At 34.7% G+C, this 21,886-nt stretch overlaps 1 protein-coding gene across 1 annotated transcript; it reads left to right on the top strand.

Annotated features, from left to right (window-relative positions):
* Positions 1-5,356: 5,356 nt before the first annotated feature.
* Positions 5,357-11,507, top strand: LOC106869779 (S-crystallin 4). Its single transcript, XM_089352021.1, has 6 exons — positions 5,357-5,610; positions 7,829-7,924; positions 8,533-8,648; positions 9,012-9,041; positions 10,228-10,335; positions 11,096-11,507. Exons 1-6 carry the CDS (start codon positions 5,478-5,480, stop codon positions 11,258-11,260), a joined length of 648 nt encoding a protein of 215 aa, XP_089208147.1. The 5' UTR covers positions 5,357-5,477; the 3' UTR covers positions 11,261-11,507.
* The last annotated feature ends 10,379 nt before the right edge of the window (positions 11,508-21,886 follow it).

The raw sequence follows: 21,886 nt of genomic DNA, 5'->3' as shown, positions 1-21,886 counted from the left end.
ACACACACACACATATATATATATATATATATATATATATATACATATATACATACATATATATATCTATATCTATCTATCTATATATCTATCTCTCTATCTATCTATCTATCTGTATATATATATATATATATATATATATATATATATATATATATATATATATATATATATATATATATGTAGTGCTTTTAGTGAATAAAAAGTAGTACAGCAATAATACAAAGGACACAGCAATGTTGCCAACTCAATCCAAAAGAAAAAAAAATAAAAGAAGTCCCAGAATGCACATGCATTTTTGTAGAATTGCAAAGGCATTCGATGTCTGAATCGACGAAAGGGAAAAATGAAAAAAATAACTGGCATACAATTCATATCCTTTCAATAAAATCTCCTTTTATAATTGCATAATATTTTCCCTTTACGTGTGTGTGTGTGTATGTGTGTGCGTGTGTGTGTGTTTGTCGGTTTGTGTAAGTGTGTGTTTTTTTATATATGTGTGTGTATATTTGTATATCAATACAGGGTATTCTAGAAATATATATACATGTTCAATGGCTATTAAGTAAGTGTTTATGTTTATGTATATATATATATATATATATCATTCTATCTATCTATCTATTTATCTGTACATGTGAAGTTATGATATGGTTCCATTTCTTAAACAACAAAAACACTCATTCTTTCTTACAATTCGATATAAATAATTATATATGGCTATATGGTACGTCTGACAGCTGTTTCTAGGGGCTCGGAGATCTATCAAGACGTTTGTAGATATCGTTCAGGTACAAACCTATCTACCACTTCCTCTCTATCTATTTACTTCCTCCTGATTATTCTCGTGCACTTCTACATACTTCAGGACTCTCCCTCTACTGCCATCCCACCTTCATTATTTGATTTTCTCTCCAACCCAGTGCATCTAATAATAACTACTGCTAGCTTGATTATCAACTTACTCACCTATCTGACCAGATCTCTCTATCGTTTCTTCATACCTTAGTAATCTCCCTCTGCCGCCAACGCAACTCCTTTCTTCGAATTCTCCCATAGCAGTCATATTAGAATCTATTAACTCGACCCTTTCCCTCACATTAATAATCGCCACCACCTTTCTCACTGTTTCTTAACTTCCCATTGTGTATATGGTCATTATTCCTAAATTTTAACATTTATTTACTAATCAAACAACAACTGACCACCCTTCATATACTACCGATGCTACCTCTCCCATTCATTTCTCAACTGTCTACTTCTACTACTACCTCTCTGAATACCTTGATTGTTAAACCCCTTTCATCTTACTGAACTGACTCTCTTGTCTCCTCTCACCCTTCCCTGCCGCAGCACTCCCTACCACTATCTATCTGAGCCACCTACTTATTCCCTCCACTAATGCTTACTCTCCACATTTAAATATTCTATCTTTAAACTTATCTGCATCATGATCTGAAATGTAAATCTGAAGACGGAGGCTCGACTTATCCGATGTTTATCTGCTTCCATTACTAGCTCCATATTTTAGTGAACTACATCTACCAAAGTTAAGTCTGTTCACTTGTTTCTAGTGACAGAAACGATGAAAACCATCATAGAAAACGTCTATAAACACACAGAAATAAAGCCGAAGTAGATGCCAGAATACGTATTAAAAGAAATACTTATAATAGGCACACAGGAAAATGCTTTTATACTGCACACAGTGTAATTTATATAATCAGACAGAAGTAATGCCTGTAGCTCCTCCCACACATGCAGGACTTGCAGCCCTATGTCTATCCATAATAGAAAACAGAATTATACTAAGACAAACAAGTTATGCACCAGATACGTAGTTGTATTGGATAGACTTAAAGGATTTGAAGCACTGATAGAAAAGTCTTAGAAAACCAAATACAGTAATCCCTCGACTTTCGCAGGTGTTACATTCCAAGACCTCGCACAGAAATAATAAAAATCTAACATAGATTCAAAAAAACATTTCACGACAGATATTCTAATAGACCAGTGAACAAAACTAATGAAAAAATACAGACGGAAATACATTCAGCTAGCCCCTTTTCACCGCCCACTCCAGAGGACGAGTCGTCAGGAATCGCCTCCCTACGAACCTATCAGAATCAGTTATCCTTAAATTTTCCAGATAGATTCCCAAATATCACTAACTGAGAATAGGTTTATTTTCCTAACATCTCACATTCTACGCGTAGGTTCCTTGAAAGGTTGATCGCCTTGAACAATCAGTTTTCTGATCTTCTCCGTAGTATTCTAATCGCATGTCAATAGCACCGGAACAGTGGCCACTCGATGCAGAGAAGTAACACCTGGATCTGCAAACCACACGCACTGTCGAGTAACTTTCCTCCAGAAATTCCATTTTGGCCGCTTGTATTCGCAATCATACATTTTGTGTCGTACATTTTGTGTCGTATTCAAGTGCTGGACGCTCATCTAACGTAATGATATATCAAATGATCAGCAATGTAAGGGTTCAGGGTTAGGGTTAGGGTTAGAGAATACAACTACCAGAATTACATAAACTATACTTAAGATCTATTCCATGAACAATATGCACAAAATCTATTGACAAATGAACATATATAACATATAAAACTCCCGCAAAACAGAATACAAAATACATCACATACGACAATAAACTTAAAATAATAATATTCTCAAAATGCACCAACACCAATTTTTGAAAATCAGAGTGTGAAGATCTAGAAACGTTGAATAAGAATTTAGGAACACAGTTGTGTTCAAAAGTTATTCCACTTTTAGATATTTCGTACGTGTATATCCATTACATATGCAATACATTGCAGACACAACTGCATGGTTGCAAATAGAGCTTCTTGACCTCGTGGCCCTGCCTACACTTACGCACCTATATAACTATATATATATGTGTGTGTGTATGTGTGTGTGTGTGTGTGTGTGTGCGTGCGCGTGCGCGCGCGCGCGTGCATATATGTATGTGTGTAAGTGTATATGTATGTATGTACGTATATATGTATATGTGTTTCTATATACATGCGTGTGTATATATATATATATATATATATATATATATATATATATATATATATATATATAAATATAGGCGCAGGAGTGGTTGTATGGTAAGTAGCTTACTTACTAACCACATGGTTCCGGGTTCATTTCCACTGCGTGGCACCTTAGGCAGGTGTCTCGGGCCGACCAAAGCCTTGTGAGTGGATTAGGTAGACGGAAACTGAAAGAAGCCCGTCGTATATATGTATATGTATATATATGTGTGTGTTTGCGTGTGTGTGTTTGTGTGTCTGTGTTTGTCTCCCCAACATCGCTTGACTACCGATGCTGGTGTGTTTACGTCCCCGTAACTTAGCGGTTCGACAAAAGAGATCGATATAATAAGTACTAGTCTTACAAAGAATAAGTCCTGGGGTCGATTTGCTCGACTAAAGGTGGTGCTCAAATGACTGAAGCAAGTACAAGAGTAAAAGAGTATATATATATATATATATATATATATATATATATATATATATATATATATATATATATATATATATATATATATATATATATATATATATATATATAAGTCAGTAAATAGTGGGGTTGTGTTAACCGCACGTGGAGAAATAATAGGAAAATGAAAAAAAGCCAGAATGCTGAACTGGAAGCATAATTTAATAAAGATTTTTTCTAACCGGTTTTCATTGCGAAGGAGCAAATTATCAAGAAGGAGAATGAAAATGTTTTTTTACAAAGAAGTACAAAATGAAGAAAATAATATATAAAACAATAATATATAAAAAAATAAATATACCCATACATTATATAAACCTCCCTCAATACCGCCAAATTCCACTCAGTGGCCACATAGACTCTTGCGCCAGAAAAAAAAAACCCCCTAAATTCATTATATTCCCTTTCTATCAACGTAAAGACAGAATCTCCAAACAAGAAAGAATCAACAAGGAGAATCTTTTCATAGAGAAATTCCAACCATTTCTTAACACACACACCCCTCAGTGACCTTATTTCTCTATGAACAGAGACAAACTTCCTGTTGGGAAAAAAAGAGTTCCTAACTCTAACTAAAAACACTTGTCTCTCCTTACACACACTTCCTGTTTTGACACCACATTTCCTGCTTAACACAAACTTTTAACCCTTTTTTTAAACCTAACAAAACTCTCAACTCTCATGCATCCTTATTTTTCCTACCAATTTATACATGAACTACTATTGAACTACAAAAGCTCAAAGACAATATAATGTATGGGTATATTTATTTTTTTATATATTATTGTTTTATATATTATTTTCTTCATTTTGTACTTCTTTGTAAAAACACATTTTCATTCTCCTTCTTCTTGATAATTTGCTCCTTCGCAATGAAAACCGGTTAGAAAAAATCTTTATTAAATTATGCTTCCAGTTCAGCATTCTGGCTTTTTTTCATTTTCCTATATATATATATATATATATATATATATATATATATATATATATATATACACACACACAAACACACATGCAAACAAATAAATGTGAGTGTCTGTGTGTCAGTGTGTGCATGCGTGCGTATTTGTTTTGCTTGTGCACATACTGTAATGTCATTAATCGAAAAATACAAAGACTAATATTAAACATAATTACATATAGTCGCCATCACATACATGTCCACCTATATACACATATATGTGTCTATTAAAGTGCAGATGCGCAGATTATTTAAACTGTTATGATCAATAACCCTGAATATGTTCAGCTACAGTCGTGGAACTGCACCCAAAAACGCAGTTGTAATGCACAAATTACATAAAGACAACACAAATAAAACTACATGACTGTGTATGTGTGTGTGTGTGTGTGTGTGTGTATGCTCTCGCATACATACGTGTCAATCGACAAATATATATATATGTATATATATATATATATATATATATATATATATATATATATATATATATATATATATATATATATATATATATACATACATGTATATATACATACATACAGGCACGCTTGCATATATTCGAATCGTCACACAATTTTGCAGAAGTCTTAATGAAGAATAATAATGCAGACACTATTAAGACTATGCAAATTTGCAATTACTGGTTGTTTAGAACACAGTGCAATGCTTGCATTCGGAAAACATCCAATTCGCAGTAAGTCTATCTTATTATCTTGCAGCTGTAATTACAGCAATTAAAAGGTGAATCAGCTGTGATTGCAGAGTATTTGCACCTGTAATGACACTTGGGTCTTTTCAGAAAGTTAATGATCGTATGTAATTTTACGGACTATAAAATCCAATGTTATCTGTGAAGTTTGAAGCCTTTTTCTCACTGTGTCTCTGCAGAATATTTAGTAAGCATTGCAACTTTCAGAAAGCTAACGAATCTGTCCTGCTGTGAATTCAGTTTATTTAAACACAACACCAACACCACCAATCAGTCATAACAATGCCTTCCTACACTCTGCATTACTTCAACCACCGTGGCCGTGCTGAGATCTGCCGTATGCTTTTCGCAGCAGCTGGTGTCCAGTACAACGACCGCAGGATCGAGACATCAGAATGGGGCAACATGAGAAGCAGTATGTACAGTCTCACTTCTTCTTCTTCTTCTTCTTCTTCTTCTTCTTCTTCTTCTTCTTCTTCTTCTTCTTCTTCTTCTTCTTCTTCTTCTTCTTCTTCTTCTTCTTCTCTTATTATTATTATTATTATTATTATTATTATTATTATTATTAAGGTGGCTGGATGAAATGCTAAGCGGTACTTCGCTTGTCGTTACGTTCTGAGTTCAAATTCCGCCAATGTTGACTTTGCTTCTCATTCTTTCGGGGTCGATAAAATAAGTACCAGTTGAAGATTGGGGTCAATGTAATCGAATCATCACCACCTCTCCCAAGCTTCCCTTGTGGCAAAAATTTGAAATTATTATTATTATTATTATTTCTAATTTTGACACAAGCCCACATTCTTAAGGAGAGAGTAAGTGAATTACATTGACACCTGTGCTCAACTTCTAATTACTTTATCCTTTCGGTATCGATAAAATATAAAGTAACAGTTAAATAAGTGTTATCGAAATAATCGATTTGACACCCTCTGCTAAAAATTCTGCGTTTTGTACGAAAATTAGTAAAATTATTACCATTAAGGAAGCGATCTGGCAGAGTCATTTGTACTCTTTACGTTGTTAGTTCAAATCTCAGTAGGATCAACATCGACGAATCATCGTTTCGGATTCGATTAAAGAAAGTACCACTTAAGTACTAAGATTGATGGTATCGACAAATATCCTCCCCTCAAAACTGGAAGTCTTGTGTGAAACATAGAAAGAACTATTTATTATTATTATTATTATTATTATTATTATTATTATTATTATTATTATTATTATTATTATTATTATTATCATCATCATTATTATTATTATTATTATTAAAGAATAAAAAGTTTTGAAAGGTACAACAATGCACTATAATACAAAAAATGGACTATATACCTGTTGTAATTTAGTTATCTATAGTCTGATGATATTTCGGAATACAATTCCTTCTTGAGATATTCTTAGATGGAGTTGCTGCTATAATCGGTTTTCCAGCGGCTTTTCCTTTTTCGGAAGCGTCTCAGCAGTGATCGATGAAATAAGTACTACTAAATTACAACAGGTATATAGTCCATTCTTTGTATTATAGTGCATTGTTGTACCATTCAAAACTGTTTATTCTTTACAAACAATACAAAATGCTTCAAGCGAACTACAATACTCTCCTATTATTATTATTATTATTATTATTATTATTATTATTATTATTATTATTATCATTATTATCATTATCATGATTATTATTATTATTATTATTATTATTATTATTATTATTATTATTATTATTATTACTGAGTGAGGGAGCAATACATGTCATCAAAGTGACACTGAGGTAAAATATACTAAGCCTAGTATACCGATCTTGACTACCTATGTTATGAAGGTACACCAGGCACATGCATCACGACCATATCTATGCGACATAGTGACCTTATATCAAGATAAACTGTGCATGACCTTGCTGGTGAGGCTCAGTTAGAATTTTCATTAGTTCGAGTAGCCCAAACCGCGCAAAATGACCATACATAACGGTTGTTTAACGATGTTGAAAGAAACACCCAAGTTAATCGGTTACAATGGCGTTTAAAAGGCCGCGGTCACCTCCCCTTGAACAGCTCACTGGTTCTATGCAGGGTTCAAGGCGGGCAATTTTGAAAGGAGGAGATAAGTCGATGGTTTTGTCCTTGCTGAAATTATTCAACAGCAACCATAAAGCGATAAACTCTTCCCACTTTGGGTATACCTATAAGAATAAATAAGACTTAGAATGTATTCCACCATAGTTTTGACCTTGCTGAGACTATTCAACAGCAACCATAAAGCGATAAACTCTTCCCAAACATCCTTTCTAAGCGGCTGCTTTAATGCTAATCTTCAGTTTGTTTTGAATAGCCTGTCGGCAAGAATTTCCGACACAAGTTTCGCCCACATTCTCCTTCCCTAATTCAGGTTATCAGCTGCATGCAATGAAGTAGTATGCAACACTATATCTTATTACTTATAACTCGCAAATCCTCTATGTCTGGATCGACGAGAGGATATCCGCCTAAAAAAAGCAAGGAATTAATGTGAAGTAGAATGTGAAGGTTCGACCATAACAGAAACCAGTGTTTGATATTTGCATGTTTCACCCCCTTCTCAGCAGAAAAGGGAAAAAACTAACAATCATCATTTTCTAAGTGTAGAATATTTTATTGCAGAAATGCCCTGCTCAATGATGCCAATGTTAGAGTTGGACAACAAAATACAGATCCCCCAGAGTATGGCTATGGCCAGATACTTGGCTAGAGAATTTGGTAAGTAACGTGTCATTCTCAACACATTGCGCTGTGCATGTTTGTGTATGGGTGTGCATTAAGAGGAGTTGCGAATGAACACAATGTCCGTAGATCATAATAAAATGGTGATACATTCAGGCGAATGCCAACGAAAAAAACAGAGTAAACAGGGAGAGAGTAAAGAGCGTTTATTCCTTTTTTCCACGAGTGATTGCAACAGTGAAATATACTTAAGGAAAATCTGTGTTGGTGTGAATGAATGCAGTTGTATGTAGAGCCTATGTTTGTTGAATTATATGAAATATATTTATAATTTTGTCAATGGTGTAGCAGAAGAGCCATAACTTTTGAAAATCCTGTAAGACAGTGGGTTCCTGTCCAAACCAAAATCTATCTCTAAGTAAGTACTCAAAAAACTTGTGGGAAATGAACGAGCAAGGATTCGAGTTTAAATACGTGATAAAAGTGAATTCTTCTAAACAAAATGCCAAGGCAATTATGTTAAACAAGCGGTACATTGTTATCCTGCGATTTGGCTGAGTATCTGTGTACGTACATGTTTGTGTGGTTGTGAGTGTTTTATGTAAGGTTGTACGTTAATGTATTTACTATTATAAACAATCTAGGTTTCCACGGCAAAAACAACATTGATATGGCCAGAGTTGATTACATCTCTGACAGTTTCTATGACATACTGGACGACTACCTGAGGATGTATCACGATAAAGATGGCCGAATGATGGTAAGATAATTTATTCTATTGACGTTTAAATACAAAATTAAATTAAATATATCATTCATAACTTTTAAATCAGAGAAATAACGAAAATGTTCCCAGTAACACAGTCTTTTGCCGTGACCATTAAGTCTCAAGGGTAGTCCCAATGTGACCAAAATATTTTTGTAGTGTTTGTATTTCGTATACATTTACGAAAACAGATAAAATCATTGGCTGATGGATTTTTCAAAATAAATATAAGATATATCCATAATTTTATAATTTTAGAAATATCTAAATAATATCTATGTAGCACATAAAATAAAACTTGTTGGAAACAAGCTATTCTAAAGTTTCTGTTTTTTTTTTTTTTTTTTCCTGTTTCAGTTCAACAGATCCAAGGATATGAATTACTCTGTAAGTTCTGATCATTATCAAACAAATATGCCTCGCATTTTTTTGGATTTTTCTTATTAGAGTTCCTTTTTTTTATTAACCCTTTGTATATATGAATAAAGCTGTTTTGATCATAGTAATCCCAAAGCATTCTTTGATCTCTCTCAAAGTATGAAAATTGTGCGTGTGTATCTACTGCCTACATATAATTTGAAACTAATAAAATTTTAATGTTTGTTTTATGATTCTTTCAAATATCGTAGGAGACTTGTCAGTATAAATAGCACTGATCCAAATATATTACAATACACGCTTCACCCTTAGCTTCAACCTTCCAAACTGAATAAAGAAACAACTGCAATATATTGGACACATTTCGTCACTATTTATGCCGATTAAACAAAATAATACTACTGCATCACATCTGCACTATATCAAAGTATAACGTTTTATACATTGACTTAATATTAAAATGGAGACTTAATGTTTTCAGCGTGTACAAACAAAACATTTCGATTCTTTTTCCAAGTTATATTATTAATTTTGCATGCATTTCAGTCAAAAATCTTTGCTGATGTTGATTCTGTTCATCTCTGTATATTCATTTGGAGTCATATTGGCATATCTTGGTTAAATTTTGCTTAACTGGATAAAGTGGTGTTAAAAAAATATATGGCCGGCTACTTCTGAAGAACAGATTAATCTAACTTCTGTACAGGTTAATGGGAAGGCATATATCTGCGTCGGCATTGATGCTAATGTGTATCGATCACGCTTTCTTCTTAACAACAACGGCGAGGTGAAAGGAGGAAAGTTTCATATTCGAAAAACTACTAAATTTCCACAAATGATCTTGCCAAGGTCTCTAATTTTTATAAGAATTAATTCATAAATTAAATGCAACTCGCTCTCCATCACATAATTAAAATTTCTGGCACAATTAATATGAACATATGAAGAGACTTTTACAGCCTCCTCCATTTCATCTTCTGTATAAGTAAAGTAACACGTCTAAGAAATACGAAATAAGTTATATAATATACCATGTTATATTACATATTGTGGATGTATAAACTATTTTTGGCTGGTATAATTAATTTTAACACTAGATTAGTGTTAGATGTTGGAAAAATAAACGTATTAATTTATTCTGGATGCTATATTTCTCATATTATTGTTATTCATGCATGTTACATTTAAATTACAGTCTGAAAAGCGTATGAGATACCAAGAAACCTGCCGCCGAATTCTCCCCTTCTTAGAGAGAACACTGGAGTTGCGTAACGGAGGTAACCAGTTCTTTATGGGTGACCAGGTTAGTAGAGTCTGAGTTTTGTTTCTTGAATTGTTATTGTATCTAGAAAATATATATCAGCATGATGTAAATACGTTTGGGGATGCAGATAAATTTATTCATGTGCATCACTTTTCAAAAGAAGCACTGCAGTATTAAACTTCAACTCGATGTCCTTGCTTTCAATTATTAAGTCACGAACAGAAACTCTAATCTGTTTGTGATTTTATTAGAGAACTGGAATAAGAGTAGTTGCCGATGAAACTAAACTAAGCCATTCATACCTGGTTACCTCAAAACCATTTATGTTACTGTTTGCAAATGTCAGTTCTATATAACCCAGAGCTACATGCACTCAGTCATATAAATGTTAAGTGTGTGTGTGTGTGTGTGTGTGTGTGTGTGTGTGTGTGTGTGTGTGTGTGTGTGTGTGTGTGTGTGTGTGTGTGTGTGTGTGTGTGTGTGTGTGTGTGTGTGTGTGTGTGTGTGTGTGTGTGTGTGTGTGCCGAAGTAGTATTGAAGGCATATTCTAGACTTTATGCTTGGAAAGGAACTGCAATTTAATTTTAAAAAGTCGAAATTAGAATGTGAAGGGTTTTCAATGCATATATATTTTATTAGTTTTCAATTTTCTTTATATGAGTTTGCTTCTTTACTGAAATGTAATGAAGCGGTTGGGTTTGAAATTTAGTTTCTTATTTTACTCTTGATTTCTTGGTATTAATTAACTGCACAATACGAATTCCCTTACAATATTCATTTATTTCTAATCATGTTTTAGATGACTATGGCTGATATGATGTGCTTCTGTGCCCTTGAAAATCCATTGATGGAAGACCAGAATTTAATCAGGGACTATCCCAAACTTCAGGCTCTGAGAAACCGCGTCATCAATCATCCTAAAATGTCTGCCTACCTCCAGAAAAGATCCCGTACAGAATTCTAAGTGTGAAAATGATTCAATGAGTTAATCAAGGCATATGGAAACGATTATTTTGCTTTTTGTAATCAAATTTGATCTGTAACAATCTCCCACAAATGTATGGATTAAAACTATTACAAACATTATTTGGATATGATGATATTTTTAACAGCTGATGCTGTCTGCTGCATTTTATACTTAGACACCTGTATCGAGGGCGGTCTAAATAAAAATATTTAAGTAGAATTTCAATAAAGATTTAACAAAAATGTTTACCTCTTTCTCTTCCTCTTATTCCCTCCCTCTCTTTCTCTCCCCATGTCTCTCTTTCTCACCCCATGTCTATCTTTCTGGATATTTTATTTCAAGAGAAAACTGATTACTAGACCTGTCACAACTAGCTGAAGAATATTTAATGAAAATTACAGTACGTTCGATTCTCATTATATTCTAGAGACTTATATAATTTATTATTACCAAATAAGAAAGACTAGCGAATGCATATGATATTTTTATTTCCTTCCTGCTTTATATAGAACGGTGCAGAGGTAAATAGATTAAAGATTAGCAAAATTGTTGTTAGTCTATCATTGGATATGAGCAAAAGTAAAATCACACATAAAACAACGAGATAACGGTAACATTCATCTATTTAATTATACTGCTATTAATTCCAGTGGGTACTTAATTCATCTTGTGCAGGGTGGGCAAAAGTCACAAAGCGGTTTGAATGTTTAATAACTACTGTATTTTTTTTGTTTTGAATTTACAATACCATAGTATCATATATAGTACATATATAAAATAAATTTACTTCTTCCGAGGTTGCGCTAATTATGAAATGTATGTAACCTGAACTTTATGTACTCCATTCCCTAAATTTTGGATATATAAATACATATGTGCGTGTGCGTTACAAGAACATAATTATTTATTTCAAATTTTGGCACACAGTCAACAACTGGTTCTTATTTCATTGAACCCGAAAGGATGAAATGCAAGGTCGATCTCGGCGGAATTCGAACTCATAAGGTTAAGACGGATGAAATGCCGCTAAGCGTTTGCCGGCATGCTAATGATTCAGCCAACTTACCGCCTTACAAAAACACAAATATTGACATTATTTTATTAAGTCACTGAAAGTAAGGCGGTAGCCATGTACTAGGAACGACCTTCTAGGATAGTAAATTTGATACAACTGATAACTAGATGAAAATCTAGAGGTGAACACGAGTGTAGAAGTAATATGTGCAATAACACAACTGCTTTAGAAAGTAAGGTGTCGACGTTGCCATTGTGGTTAAATCATAGGTCACAGCCATTTTGTTATAGCAGACAGACTAATTAAGAGTCAAGTTATTCTAGCCGTGATAATCCTGAATTTCTGCTAAATGTAAGATATATATCCTGGTCAATATTATCTTGAATAAACATATCACCCTTCCTTTTTAAGTATTTCCGATATGATTTGAGAGCCTTTTATTTGCTATTTTTAGCAGACCGATAGGAAAACAAGGCTATCTATTCAGACATTAAGAATGTACACCGATGTCTCTGACCGAAACACTGTCAACAAATGTCATTGAAGAAGAGAAGGAGGCGAAGACAACGGTGACCATACGAGGTGACATTTACACGCAACAAATGAGACGGTAGGGTACATTAACTGCGATCATAACATATCTTCATAACAGAGAATTTAGCGGCATGGCCGCATCTAATTTAAAACGTAGAAGTTTGTAACTCTTCTTTCTTAATTTTCTCGAAATTCTAAGCTCTTACGTATCGTCTGTTACGATCAAGTATTTGAACCGAATTTACAACATGAGTGGTATTTACTTCTACCCGGGAGGATCCATACATATATGTGTGTGCGTGAGTATGTGTGTGTTTGTGCCTGTGTATGTATGTGCGTGTGTGTGTGTGTGTGTGTGTGTGTGTGTGTGTGTGTGTGTGTGCGTGCTTGTGTGTGTGTGTCTCTGTGGGTATATGTGTTTATATTAGTGCATATATACATCAAGTATATATATATATATATATATATATATATATATATATATATAATTACGCATTCAAGAAATACACTTAGAATAGATACTTAATTTCATCCACATTTATATTATCAAATCTCTGATAAAATAGGAAATGCTTCTATCCATATATCAGATATTTATACTCCAAATTTCATTCAGTGCTGCAGTTAGACATACTTGAGCTCTGTAGGACACCGTACATTTTGCTGATCGTAATTAAGCGAAAAGCTGAACAAACTTTGGAATCCAGTGAAATGCATGTTATCTACTCAAATTACAGTCTAGGATTCTATGATCACGGAATTCTATGATCATGTGGTGCCTAGTTATATCGTGATAAACTTAGTTCATGAAAATGAGTTAACTCCCAATCTTCCACAAAACGATTATTATATAAGATCAGAATGCATTACTATGATATAACTAAACAATTGGTTTAGTTTTTAAACGGTGGCCACTGGTTACATTATCGATTTGCAGTTTGGTGCCATGAAAGATCTGATAAAGCGAACCTATGTTCAATTCACACATATATATGTCTTGAATGGTCTTATCCAATATGTCAGTTATGTTTCAAGACAGTAGCGCATTATTGAAGGGATTTGGTTTCTCCTTTTTACCAGCTTCAGCCACCATGGAGAAGTTACTCCTTTCGTCATACCTAAATGCTAAGTGGTAGTGAGATGGTAGAATCGTTGCAGCGTTGGAACGAATGGATTATGGCATTCGTTTCGACTCTTGAAGGTCTGAGTCTGTACTCAAACGCGCTCTGGTCAACTTTAGCTTTACCCGCTTACCTTGGGTTCGATAAAATAAAGTACTAGTTGTGAGATCATCGAGTTGGGTTTATACCTACGTCAGAAACGATTATTTTATTTGCAAAGTATTTTTGAGGAAAATTTTGCCGTCACAAATATTTTACATTTAACGTAAAGCTACGTTTTTCGTCTTATAATTCGGAAGTTAATTGTCATCGTTACAACATAAACTGAATTTATGATGTATCAGTTTCCTTTGAGTGTATTATCCCGATTTTATTACATAAAGTGTTACGGTAGCAGTATTGTCACTGAAGAGTTAAATGCTACTGAGGGCAATCCATGAAGGTTCCAATTAAATGATACATCTCAGTAGAAGTTATTTTGGGTTTAAATTAAATTTTGAATCGGGTAACAGATGAACAAACAGCCAATATTTGCTTCCTAAGGCGTGCTATTTTTGAAGAAATATGATTAAACGATCTATGAACAAATACAATTTGTTATGAGTTCACACAATCATATCCGTTCACCAATTACATATAATAAATAAATAAATTAGTAAATATAATAAATAGATAAGCAGATAAATTAATAAATTTATGATAATTTCCCTAACCTAATTCTATTATATGTGCATATTGTTTTTGCTTGCATATTCAACGCAATTCATATTTAATGATTAATGTATTGAATATTCTAAATTTTTACACTTTTATCTCTCTCTTTTTATCTCTCTCTTGTTGCCTTTCGCAGGCTCCCATAGAGATAGAGCATGAACGAAACAGGAGAAGATAGATGCAGACGAATGCTTGAATGTAGGGAACACCATACAATTAAATCAATTAGAATCACACTCATACATACATTATAAAATTTCTAAACAAGTATAAACCTTACCGCAGTCAGAATTCGAAAGAAGGACAAGCACGTGATGTCATTGTATTTTATGATACATACAACAGAACCAGCATAAACTAGGAAACCAAGAGCGGTCTGATCATGCTTAATCATAAAACCCAATCACTAAAATCTCAGTGAAACACAACAAAGGATGAACAAGAACATGATATAAAATGTTTTATAATCACAAATGAACAAGCGTGTCGAACGCATACATCCCACTTTCTGCTGCATGACGCATATTATTATATTTCGACACCAAAGGAGTAACATTCAATCAGGCTATGTCGAAAGCATGTAAAACATAAGCGTTGCCTGACAATTAGCAGACAATAAACAGTGGTCAAACATTAACGTAAGGTGTTCAGTATGTACGCACGGATATATATATATATATATATATATGTATGTATGTATGCATGTGTGTGAGTGTGTGTGTGTGTGTGTGTGTGTGTGTGTGTGTGTGTGTGTGTGTGTGTGAGTGTGTGAGTGCGTGCGCGCGAGTGTGTTTGTGTGTGTATGTATGTGCGCGTGCATCATTTTCTTAGATGCATATAATAATAAGCTTCAATCAGTAACGGCAACTTGCTGCAATTTTTTCTACTCGTCTCCATTGGTCCTCATGTGTCTGCTGACATCCTGGGATTCCAATGCCAAGGGTTCTTTGGCTGGCCATTTTTCATTTATCAGCCCAAATTATTTGCCAAATTTCAGGTACATTTCCCTTTTTCCTGCCTTCCAGAATATATGATTGGAGATTATTTCACCAGATTGTCGGACTGGGCACATAAACTGGAATATGGCACGTGTATTGTCAGTTTCAGATATCACGTTATTTATATGATTTATCACTCATAATCACAGAGATTATCCTGAACAAATCTGGACATATTACACGATCTATTTTCGTATTTTTGCGCATAAAAATAACTATCTATAAAAGGACATGCCGACAGTCTGACGACGGCGTCTATAGTAGTATTGTCTATGTATGAATTAATGGTCGATGGAAGACCAATTAGTAGATATCTGATACGTTTGAGACACTGATGTTAAGAGAAATCACCACTTTCTTATAGAAGGAGAAAGCCAACATCGTGCAACAATTTGCAATAGAGAAAGTAAAGGAATGATAATAGCAGAGCCGTACTGAAAAATAGACATACCTACTTGCGCGCGCACGCACACGCACACACACACACACACACACACACAAATACACACACATCGGAACAAGCACACATACACATCTATCTATCTATCTATCTATCTATCTATCTATCTATCTATCTATCTATCTATCTATCTATCTTTCTATCTATCTATCTATCTATATGTGACAATCATTCGGTAGCCATGATAAAACTCCGAGTTTAAGGTGGTCGGGGCGGAAATCCACACTGAAATCTCTTCAGTTATCGGGCCATGGAAAAAATACTATGAAAATGACCATTAAAACAAAGGGAAATTACTGTGTGATTGACCGATATTAAGACAAAAGAGCTATTAGAATGGCCGCTAAGTAAGGGGACCGTAATTCTAATAGATCTTTTGTCTTAATAACGGTCATTTTCATAGCATTTTTCAGATGGCCCGATAACTGAAGAGTTACCGGCGTGGGTTTCCGCCCCGACATCTGAAAATCGGAGTTTTATCATTGCTACCGAATAATTGTCACCTACTCCAATTTCTGGCGTGCTAATTCTCCCGATTGTAAACGTATGCCCGGAAACTAAAATCCACCATTCGTCCATTATCCATGTATTTTTAAAGATATCCAAAGTTCTCATTATATATATGCATTATGTGTGTGTGTTGGGGTGGGGTTGTTTCTTTGCGCTTGTGTTTTTCCACCACCAGCGCTTGAATACCGCTGCTGTTTTGTTTACGACCTCGTAACTTAGCAGTTCGGCAAAATTCCGATAAAATAAGTACATGGCTTTAAATAAATAAGTACTGGAGTTGATTTGTTCGAATAAACCATTCAATGTACTGTTCAGATACGAAGCACTCTAAGTACTGAAACATGTAAAAAAGTAGAAAATAAAAACAGAGTATATTTGTTGTTGTAGTTGGCACTCCGTCGCTTACGACGACGAGGGTTCCAGTTGATCAAATCAACGGAACAGCCTGCTCGTGTAATTAACGTGCAAGTGGCTGAGCACTTCACAGACACGTGTGCCCATAACGTAGTTCTCGGGGGATATTCAGCGTGACATAGTGTGACAAGGCTGACCCTTTGAATTACTGGCACAACAGAAACAGGAAGAAAGAGTGAGAGAAAGTGGTGGTGAAAAAGTACAGCAGGGTTCGCCACCATCCCCTGCCGGAGCCTCGTGGAGCTTTAGGTGTTTTTTGCTCAATAAACGCTTACAACGGCCGGTCTGGGAATCGAAACCGCGATCCTATGACCGCGAGTTCGCTACCCTAGCCACTAGGCCATTGCGCCTCCACTCTGAGTATATTTATGACTAGCATAACTACAAGAAGTCATTTGATGTAGTTGTCTGTCACGGCCTCAACGAAAACATTGTCTTTATATTATGTGCACTTTAGACAAAATGACCTGGTCAGCCGTAGCACTTTATTCTGTGGTTAGTAGAGTTGAACACAGTATTGTGTCGTCAAATTAAAACTCCTGCGACTGTTTATAGTGTTTCTTTTGCCTGTTTTCATGTTAGTAGCTGTAGTGGTTTTAATTTTAACATTATGAGTTTTGACCCCAATTTTAACAAAAATACGTCTTAAGAATGTCTGGAAGTTAACAAATAGAACCTCTTCCACCGTACGAATGCTGTACTTACAACTAAATTACAGCTCAGCAAAAGGAAGAAATCGTTTAGTTCATACATACTGTAAGTACGATAAACTTAAGTGTATTTTCCATTCTCACTTCAAATTATTTTATTTTCCTCAGCTTCAGATACGTCGGTGGCATTGATGCCGATCCATCTTCTAGATTATAGTCGAATTATTTGATCTCAAAAATTATTGTATTGACAAGTACACAAGTTGTTTTGGAAGGATGAAAGAGATAGTAGCCGAGTGTAAATTTGGACTCAGGATATAAAGGAGCGTAAACATATGCCATGACATGTTCTTCATATCAGTAAACTTATCTATATTCAATCATATTGCATTCAAGTAGATTTCCATTAGTTTTCTTTCTCAAGCAATTCTCTGATATTGCCAATAGCAATATACAGTAGCTATATATAAAGTGGATTGTTCACATGTTCCTAAAGTACAAAATATCCAGCATTTCAGTTGATTTAAGAAAAGACGTTACGTGTGTTATCTTCCCTTGTTTCGTACTGGCTATTGTTTCTGTACACCGAAAGGTCAAGATGACACTGGCCTTTGTCCAGCTAAAAGCACTAATCTACAACAGCGTGCAATTAAGCTGTCTAGACCAACATTCGGTCACTTAAACCTTATAAAACAATTAAATTTATTCAGTTGGTTTAAAAACATTATCATTGATTCAGACATATACGACAAATGTATGTCAACACTAGGAAATTCCCGCTCCCAGACTGTGAGAATAAAGTAGCCATCATGAAACAAAATTCATCACTTTTCCAACAACTGAGAACATTAGAGATAACGGTCTCGTTGAGAAACATAAATATATTACAGCCACACTGAAGCTCCTTAAAATAGCATTGGAATTTGCTTGAAACGCTGCAATATGTATAAATGATATAAATGTTTAACACAACGGTTGAGGCTTGGGGAATCTATGTCGATCTAAAGTGAACAGCGACAACGAATAAAGTCAACTTTCAAAAGAAATAACAATAATAATAATAATAATAATAGATATATCATGCCCAGCTGACAACAAGGTATGCGATAAGGAAGAAAGAAAAGTTAAGAGATATGACAGGTTAGCTTTGGAAGTTAAGCAGTTGCGGTCGATGAAAAAGGTAGGAGTAGTACCAATAATTGTCGGAGCCTCGAGAATATTGAGCAAAAATCTCGAGAAGTACGTGGAACAAATAGGGGTTGCAATAAGGGTGGAGCATTTTCTGAAAACAGCACTGCTTGGAACCGCTCGATTACTCCAGAAATTACTCGAAAAATAACAGGTATTACATCTCCAGCGTTAGAAACTGCAAAGGCAATTATAATAATAACAACAACAATATGCCCTTATTGCGAAAGAATACGATAAAGATTTAACCAGTGGCACTCAGGTGAACAAGAACTCATCACACTCGACACCATTGATCTTTCGAGAGCACCTTGTCTTTCTGAGATCGCTTAAGGGCTATATATCAACCGTACAATTACGCTTTTATTCTACGCATCACTAAGTTCCAGTTTTCATTTAACAGACAGCAATACTTTGCAGAGGTTTTATGACACATACCATTTCGGGCACTGTGTACCGAGTCCTCCTCGACTGTACATCATTCATGATTTAAATTTAGACATAAAGAGTTCTTACTACATACTACAAAGATCTCATGCTATACCCTGATGCTTCTGGCTTACCACTTCATAGGGTGAATCGTTGTCGGGAATATTACTGAGGTTCTTGCAAGTTATATGTTCACATGTCCAGGTGATGAATGTACCCTACGTCCATCTGTTGAATATAGTGTCTGCGTTAATAAGGAGCATCAGGTTTCTCAGACCAAAATTAGAAATAACAATACTCAATAATAAAGCGGCTTATCTCAAATACTGGTTTCAAATTTTGACATAAGGCCAGCAATTTTGGGAGAAGAATTACATCAAACTCAGCAACGCCAGTCATAGACTAGTACCCATTTTATTGACTCCGAAAGGACGAGTCGACTTGAGTGGCATTTGAACTCGGAACGTAAAGACGGATAAAATACCTTTAAGCATTTTACCCGGCGTACTAACGATTCTGCCAACACGCCACCTTACGAGCAAATCTCAAATAATAATTCTTTCTACACTAAGCAAAAGGTCTTGAAAAGTTTTGAGGGAAGGAAGTTAGTCGATTATATCGACCCCAGTGCGTAACTGGTACTTATTTCACCGATCCGGAAAGGACGAAATGCAAAGACGACCTCGGCAGAATTTGAACTCAGAACGTAGCGGCAGACGAATTATCACTAAGCAGTTCGCCCGGCATGCTAACCATTCTGACAGCTCACCACCTTACGAGCAAATTTCAAATAATATTTTGGATAGTAGATAGAAGACCTGATGGCAGAAGGATGTGAACCCCCAAAGAAACCGATAAATGTACATTATGTTTACTTCATTCTTTTTTCTTTCATTCTCTCTCATCCTGCAAAGTTTATATTCAATCTATTCTCATGTTTGAAGGCTTCTTATTTCAATAACTCTGTATTTATTACAAAATACATCATTTTTGGTGAGGTTTTACCTCTAAAATTAAAGGCAAAATCATATTTTACTTCGTTTTCTACGATACGTGCACCAGCAGTAACTTCTATAAGATTTGCTATGATTTCTAATAAAGAAAAATGACGCAAACATACTGGATGCAATTTATCATTTTATCAAACATAGAAGAATTAGAAGACGTTGCAAGTATTTCAACTAAGAACTTAAAGAAACGCATCAAAATACAATGATTTCATTTTCTCCTATTTCTGCTAATCCAATATCCTGCAAATATCAACATATGGATAATAACAGAACGTATTCTCATAGCAAATATTATTAAAATTGAATAATAAAAAAAAGGTCTTACACAGAATGTTGACTTATCTTTCGTTGCAACCAGCAATGGCAATTGTGAAAACGTATTATACATTTCTTTACTAAGCTCATATTTGTTTTCCTAAATCGAAGCATATATTCACCGTTTTATCTTAATCTAAGCAACATCCATGAAAATGAACATTCAAATATATCTATAATCTAAACTCTATCATTTAGTGAAATTCGAATTGAGAGAAAGAGATACTTCACAAACATAGCAAACCTGTTTTTCTCTCTGTTATTACACGTTGTTTGTATTGGTTTTTACTCCAATAACAATTTTCAACTCTCCCCTAATTTTTCTAAACTTCCTCAGATATATCCACCTTCTCTTATTCTGTCGCATACACACGTTCTGCAACCTGTCCTTCTTAGTTTCGCAATCCAGCATGTAATTTCTTCTTACTGCTCATCTGTGTAACATTAAATTTTCACACTCTCATCGTGCTTCTGGTGAAGGCACAGGAGGAAATAGGTTAGGTGTTTGGCTCATGATAATTAGATCATAGGGTCGAATCTGGGTGCCGGCTGCGCATTGTGTCCTTGAGCTAGGAACTTGATTTCAGGTCACTTCAATCCATTCATTAAAGTGCATGCTAGTAGCAGCTGAATGGATTAAACCCTGAGAGAAGCTGACATTCAAAGAGTGGGCATGTAGCGGAGGAAAAATTGTTTTCTCAGGCGCTTAAATGCCAAAATACAGTAATAAAATCCGAACTCATGAGCCTGTAGGCTCGAGACACACTTTAATTTTACCATGCTTCTCTCTACTCCATGTTTCTCACTCTTTCTTTCTTTTTCTTTCTTTCTCTCTATGTTTTAGAGAGACTTGGGATTACAAATATCATTACACTTTCGCCCTTCGACAAATGAATGTACAAAAATTATTGCCCAGTTGTGCGAGATCCATAAAATGCTAAGCAGACATAGCATTGCTGTATTAGCATTTGAGTTCATAACCCAGCAGGGTCACATTTGTTTTTTTACACTTCAATGATTATATAAGCATACATATAAGCCAATAAATTGAGTCGATATAACTGATTACAATCTTTCCAATAATTGTGGATTTATGTCAATGTTAGAAATCACTATTTCTAATGTATAAGAATAGAGGATTCCCACAAGATCTTTGGAGACATTTACATTTATGTTTCATTTATTAAATGTAAATATAAAACTGAATTATACTCTTACACACATACACATCTATTTGTGGGTGTTTTTCTCTATATATTTCACTC

The sequence above is a fragment of the Octopus bimaculoides genome, chromosome 5 (assembly GCF_046866305.1).
Source record: "Octopus bimaculoides isolate indiv1 chromosome 5, ASM4686630v1, whole genome shotgun sequence".
NCBI classification, from domain to species: Eukaryota; Metazoa; Mollusca; class Cephalopoda; order Octopoda; family Octopodidae; genus Octopus; species Octopus bimaculoides.
The sequence above is the reverse complement of the archived record's forward strand: the minus strand, read 5'-3'. Positions and strand labels throughout refer to the sequence as shown.